Source organism: Sinocyclocheilus grahami, unplaced genomic scaffold, assembly GCF_001515645.1.
Source record: "Sinocyclocheilus grahami isolate Dianchi unplaced genomic scaffold, SAMN03320097.WGS_v1.1 scaffold441.1, whole genome shotgun sequence".
Taxonomy (NCBI): domain Eukaryota; kingdom Metazoa; phylum Chordata; class Actinopteri; order Cypriniformes; family Cyprinidae; genus Sinocyclocheilus; species Sinocyclocheilus grahami.
This window is the reverse complement of record NW_015505620.1, coordinates 339,587-346,830: the sequence shown is the minus strand read 5'-3', so window position 1 is coordinate 346,830 and position 7,244 is coordinate 339,587. Positions and strand designations below refer to the sequence as shown.

Here is a 7,244-nt window from a genome sequence, read left to right as displayed (position 1 = left end):
CTACTAAATATGAGTGCAATTTGCGTTCTATATAAGACGCACCGGTTTCTCAGGTATATTTTTTGAGGTTGTTTCCACAATGTATCCTTCTGAATTCATTTCTGTAGAATTCAGCCTTCCTGGATGAAACAAATCAGCAGGTGACGAGGTCATGGAAACAAGAAAGAAGTGAACCACTGCAACATGTTGAAAGCTGTGGAATTTGTCTTCAAACATTCATTTTATCTGAACATCAAACATCCTGAATGCAGAATGTAAAGGGAGAATTTCGAGTTAAAAGGAAAGACTGAAAGCTCACTGCGGAGCACTCGCCTCATTGAGGCTCTGTAGTTTAGCTATGAGGAACTTCTTATCTTCACCCTCCTAAGAAGCCAAATGAGATGATAACAAGAAATCATTAGGCTGTGTGTCATGTCCTCGTAAACCAAATGGTTAAAAAACATAATAAACAGTGGGTTTTTTTTATTAAAAAAATGCCAGAAGATTTCTGTTAGAGGATAGAAAATTTGACTAGCTCAGAATAAAAACCATTACACCTATGCAGATTCCACATGAACCATGTATGTGTGTGTGTGTGTGTGTGTAGTCACTACATTATGGGGTCCCCACAAGTATAGTATTACCAGTCAATTTTGACCTTGTTGGGACATTTTGGTCCCCACGAGGAAAACAGCTTGTAAGTCATACAGAAAGAAAATTTTGAAAACATAAAAATGCCTGTAGTTTTCTATGAGGGGTAAGTTTAGGGTAGGGTGAGGGGATAGAACATACCGTTTGTACAGTAGAAAAACCATTATGCCCATGGAATGTCCCCATTAAACATGGAAACCAAGTTTACTAATTGAAAGTGTATCCCCTTAATTATACTTAATAATGTGCACTTGCTGTGTACCTCAAATCTTAAAAGTATATTTAAAAAAACTGTACTTGCAGATAATATATTAATGAAATAAAAAGACACTTAAGTGCACTTAAAGAGACTTTTAATTTCTTGACTTTTTTTTTCTTGAGACACTTTGTAATCATTTCAAATTAAATGTTTTTAAAAGCATTATGTTTTAATACACTTTTGATGTGCTTTAAAGAAGTACACTTATTTTGTGTTGACTAGCACACTAAAACGCATGTAAAGTACTTGACTATAATTTAACTAGTGTTTTTTATTTGATATTGCATTTAAAGTTAACATATTTGAAATGTACTAAATCGCAACTTCACCATTACAAATGTTTAAATACAAGTATATTTAAATGCATGACATACAGGTTTCAATAGAAATTTCATTAAATTTTAGTTTACCACATAAGCTTGTCAGTACCTTCAGCAGTACACTTTATCCATACTTCAAAGACAATATAATTTTTAAATTACATATAAGGTACTTAAGTCCTGTTTAAGTGCATGAAAAAAAACTTAAGTTCAACTAATTACATTTAATATAATAATATTTAATATTAAGTTCACACTTAAGTATATTCTTTTAAAGTATTAAGTAATAGGTACTTTTTAAAAAAATGCTACCGTACTTTTCCACAAGGCTCATGATACTCACATTGTCTATTTGTTCTTGTAACCTTACAATGATCATCTTTTGGCCATCCAAAACTTGCATGTGAATGTATATAATGGTGCTGGAAAGAGACAGAGATGACAGTTTAAAAAATGACCCAAATCTGATCTCTACTGCACCCAGCAGACCACGAGTGAGGAGTACTCACAGGAACAGGCCTGCCGTGATGAAGAGGAACAAAGGGTTGTCCACCAGGTGATTATAAGCCCAGCTGAGCCAGAACATACTGGGCTTTGACTTGCTCAGGCCCCTGATCCACATCTTGCCTAAGCGAAGCATGCTGTGGAGGTTACTAAAGGGCCCGCAATCTGATGAGGGCCTGACCCTAAGAGAACAAAACACACTAGCACTTTAATGTCTCTATATAATTGACATAATTTGCATTGTGTCAAGACAAACATGCCGTATGAAGGAACAATTCATGTGAACATATGTGTAGGACAAAACCTACTGAAACATTCTTCAAATATCTTTTGTGTTCCACCGAGAAAAGAACAATGTGAGAATTTTTATTTTTCGAGACAACTATCCTTTTAAAATTGTCAAAAGAACTTTTTTTTACCAGTATGCTAGGGGGTGTGTATTAAAGGGATAGTTCACCCAAAAATGAAAATTCTGTCATTAATTACTCACCCTCATGTCGTTTCAAACCTTTAAGACCTTCGTTCATCTTCGGAACACAAATTAAGATATTTTTTTTGGAATCTGAGAGCTGTCTGACCCTGCATAGACAGAAATACAACTGAAATGTTCCCAAGTCCAGAGACGTTGCAAGGAGATCGGTAAAATAATCTGATCACAGATACGCTTTTTTCGTTCAGATCAAATCACAACCATGTAGGAAACAGATGCATGTGAATGTATATAATGGTGCTGGAAAGAGACAGAGATGACAGTTTAAAAAATGACCCAAATCTGATCTCTACTGCACCCAGCAGACCACGAGTGAGGAGTACTCACAGGAACAGGCCTGCCGTGATGAAGAGGAACAAAGGGTTGTCCACCAGGTGATTATAAGCCCAGCTGAGCCAGAACATACTGGGCTTTGACTTGCTCAGGCCCCTGATCCACATCTTGCCTAAGCGAAGCATGCTGTGGAGGTTACTAAAGGGCCCGCAATCTGATGAGGGCCTGACCCTAAGAGAACAAAACACACTAGCACTTTAACGTCTCTATATAATTTACATAATTTGCATTGTGTCAAGACAAACATGCCGTATGAAGGAACAATTCATGTGAACATATGTGAAGGACAAAACCTGCTGAAACATTCTTCAAATATCTTTTGTGTTCCACCGAGAAAAGAACAATGTGAGAATTTTTATTTTTCGAGACAACTATCCTTTTAAAATTGTCAAAAGGACTTTTTTTTTACCAGTATGCTAGACCACCTTGAAAGGAAGCTCTGGGGTGTGTATTAAAGGGATAGTTCACCCAAAAATGAAAATTCTGTCATTAATTACTCACCCTCATGTTGTTTCAAACCTTTAAGACCTTCGTTCATCTTCGGAACACAAATTAAGATATTTTTTATGGAATCTGAGAGCTGTCTGACCCTGCATAGACAGCAATACAACCGAAATGTTCCCAAGTCCAGAGACGTTGCAAGGAGATCGGTAAAATAATCTGATCATGGATACGCTTTTTTCGTTCAGATCAAATCACAACCATGTAGGAAACAGATCCGGCGTGACGCAGCTGACAAAGAACAGCATACGCTGTTTACGTCCAGCTGAAGGAAAACCAGTCTCCTCTTGGCTTATATCGAAATCCACCGAAATTCTTCTTTACAAATCCTCGTTTAGTACTTCTAATTAGTGACCGTTGTTTTGTTTTGATCTCTCCGCTGTGTTTCCGCGTGCGTCACTTCTGAGCGGCGCATGCGCAAAGCTGAACTCATACGTCATTCCCCCGGAACTGCTTCTAGTGTACAACAGTGAGCGCAAGCTAGATTAAAGTGATTATTACGTTTTGAATATGGATATTTTTCTTACAAAAATGCATCGATTCACTACAGAAGGCCTTTGTTCACCCCCTGGAGTCGTGTGAGGCACTTTTTTTAATGCATGGGCGCATTTTATTTAACTGCTTTTGGACGGATAACAGCTTGAAAGATCAAACACTGTGATCAAAGACAAAGATAACTCCGACTGGATTCGTCTGAAAGAAGAAAGTCATATACACCTAGGATGACTTGAGGGTGAGTAATTTATGGGCTCATTTTAATTTTTGGGTGAACTAACCCTTGTATTGTGGTTGCATTAACCCTTGTAAGTTGTATTGCTGTCTATGCAGGGTCAGACAGCTCTCAGATTCCATCAAAAAATATCTTAAGGCCGGGACACACCAAGCCGACTTCAAAGAACTAGCGGCGACGAAAGTCGACGGTGTTCGAACACACCGCACAGACTACAGCCGACGGCAAACTAGCGATCAATAGTATATATTCGTCATTCAAAAGGAGAAACCGAAACAAAGATATACGAGATAAATGCAGATATACGAAACGTAAACAAAGCAGGCTTGCTTACCATTTTGAATATCAGTAACGATGATAACTTTAATCATTTTAAGCGGCTCATGTTGCTATGAAAACATTTGCGTATTAGAATGATTGGGAAAGATCATGTAACATTTAAACAGCCTTCTGTCTGTACCGCCTTCATTTAAGTGCTTGTTTTCATCACTTTCGCTTTAATTCTCGGGCACTGACTCGTTCGCTGAACTGATCATCCAATCAGAGCTCTCACTCGCGCCGACGGTCCCAGCGCCGATGCAACATGTTGAATCGGGCAAACTGCCACCGACGTGAGCCCGACGAGTGGAACACACCAAACAAACTAGCCCGACCGCCGCTCGCCGTCACCGTTGGCTTGGTGTGTTGTACAACAGTGAGCGCAAGCTAGATTAAAGTGATTATTACGTTTTGAATATGGATATTTTTCTTACAAAAATGCATCGATTCACTACAGAAGGCCTTTGTTCACCCCCTGGAGTCGTGTGAGGCACTTTTTTTAATGCATGGGCGCATTTTATTTAACTGCTTTTGGACGGATAACAGCTTGAAAGATCAAACACTGTGATCAAAGACAAAGATAACTCCGACTGGATTCGTCTGAAAGAAGAAAGTCATATACACCTAGGATGACTTGAGGGTGAGTAATTTATGGGCTCATTTTAATTTTTGGGTGAACTAACCCTTGTATTGTGGTTGCATTAACCCTTGTAAGTTGTATTGCTGTCTATGCAGGGTCAGACAGCTCTCAGATTCCATCAAAAAATATCTTAAGGCCGGGACACACCAAGCCGACTTCAAAGAACTAGCGGCGACGAAAGTCGACGGTGTTCGAACACACCGCACAGACTACAGCCGACGGCAAACTAACACGTGCGTTCTGCGCATGCGTGAGAGGAATTAACGGTCTATATCAGCAGCTATCAATAGTATATATTCGTCATTCAAAAGGAGAAACCGAAACAAAGATATACGAGATAAATGCAGATATACGAAACGTAAACAAAGCAGGCTTGCTTACCATTTTGAATATCAGTAACGATGATAACTTTAATCATTTTAAGCGGCTCATGTTGCTATGAAAACATTTGCGTATTAGAATGATTGGGAAAGATCATGTAACATTTAAACAGCCTTCTGTCTGTACCGCCTTCATTTAAGTGCTTGTTTTCATCACTTTCGCTTTAATTCTCGGGCACTGACTCGTTCGCTGAACTGAACATCCAATCAGAGCTCTCACTCACGCAGACGGTCCCAGCGCCGATGCAACATGCTGAATCGGGCAAACTGCCACCGACGTGAGCCCGACGAGTGGAACACACCAAACAAACTAGCCCGACCGCCGCTCGCCGTCACCGTCGGCTTGGTGTGTCCCGGCCTTTAATTTGTGTTCCGAAGATGAACGAAGGTCTTACGGATTTGAAACAACATGAGGGTGAGTAATTAATGACAGAATTTCATTTTTGGATGAACTAACCCTTTAATGCTTTATTTATTTTTGATTTTGCCAGATTTGGTCCTCCATCTGCATCGTATTCTGGAGAATGTGAATGTATACTCTGAAGAGACAAACCTCCACATTGTATAAATGACAAATGCAAGGGCCCCAGTGAAGGATGGGAAAAACAGGAGTTTGATGAAGAATGTGCTCATCTGAGTGCCCCTCCAGTGTTTCCTGGGTGGTTGGAAGTTCATCATCAAACTCGTCTATAAAGGGGGTGACAAACATACACATTTAATTGACCCTGGATATCATAAAAATATACTGTAAATAGAACATTTCTAATGAATTATTATAGAGTTAAAGACACAATTTCTTTCAACAGTACATTGCAGCACAAGGAAAACTTCTCCCAAATATGACACTTCTGATATAATGTCATTACACACCTGTATTGTTTTCTTTCTACCCTGTATTATTTTCTGTCTTTCATGAAACACAAAAGTTGATGTTAGGTATAGCTGCCCTTTTCCATACTTAGATGAAAGGTTCAATAAAGGTATACTATAAGAAAAAATGAGCAAACATTATACTGGGACAGTACCCTTAAAAGGGTCAACTCTGTAACTTATCTGCCCCAAAAAGTTGCATATTAGTACATTAGAGTATAATATGTATCCACAAGGTACTACTTAGATGTAGATACGCTACAAAATTGTCAATGCTGTACCTCTATAGGTAAAGTTTTTGTAAAAATGTTTCTGAGACTGTAAAAAAGGTAGCTCATGTAACTGGCTATGTTCCAAGTCTTAGGAACCATATGATATCTATGTGTGAAGAAAAAAAAAAGTTCACAAAGGTCATTCACACTTGTGTCTAATTCAAAAATAGTAGAAAAATAGCCTTTAAACCTTTAAAATAGCCTGTGTTGCTCTAGGTTTGATGCCATTGTTTCTTGGATGTCATGTGACCAACCACAACATGGCAAGTTTGAAAACTGCAAATGAGTAAATAACAACTTCACTTTTGCGTTGCTTCTCACAAAATCTGTTCACGAAAGCTGAAATACAGTGCATCAGTCACATGATCCACTTTCATGATGCTTTTTGTATTTTTGGCAGTATTCCAGAATTCCCATTCACTTAGCAAGTACATTCAGCTTATGTTTTCTCCTTTTGTGTTTCACTGAAGAACAGCATGATGGTAAATAAATGATGACAGAATTTCACTTTCGGAGGAACTACACTTTTACATTTAAAGCATTAAACTCAATCTTCTATCCTCCATGCACCTTCAACCCAGTGAAGCCTATAAATGACTAATGCCGGGTTCAGACTACACGATATTGTTGTCGGTCACGATAGTCACTGTCAGATTACACGATTCTGACTCCTAAAATCTTGTCGTGTCGTGGACAAGAAACATGTCAGACTACACGTTGCTTCCCGACCATTCATTGCGTAATGTCTTTATCGACGCGCGTGATGTCATCGAGAAGGCGGAACTAGCGACTGACTTCCGAAAACAAGAGTGTAAACATTGCTGAAGCGCTTCCACTATAGTTCGCCAGCATTTTCCTTTCTTTGTTTTGTCGTGGTAGTCCCTCGATGACACATCATACAGGCAGGAGTACTGTTGCCACAGCGCCACGAACCTTCCCTCCATAATTCCACCTAGCAGCACCATCATCTCTCTTTCGTTTCGCCATGTTTGAAACC

General features: G+C 39.1%; 1 protein-coding gene across 1 annotated transcript; it reads right to left on the bottom strand.

Annotated features, from left to right (window-relative positions):
• Nucleotides 1-286: 286 nt before the first annotated feature.
• On the bottom strand, nucleotides 287-1,862 carry LOC107552126 (transmembrane channel-like protein 6). The gene is made up of 3 exons (XM_016233955.1): nucleotides 1,719-1,862; nucleotides 1,553-1,631; nucleotides 287-363 (listed from the first exon to the last, which is right to left on the bottom strand). Exons 1-3 carry the CDS (start codon nucleotides 1,847-1,849, stop codon nucleotides 295-297), a joined length of 279 nt encoding a protein of 92 aa, XP_016089441.1. The 5' UTR covers nucleotides 1,850-1,862; the 3' UTR covers nucleotides 287-294.
• Between the last annotated feature and the right edge of the window lie 5,382 nt (nucleotides 1,863-7,244).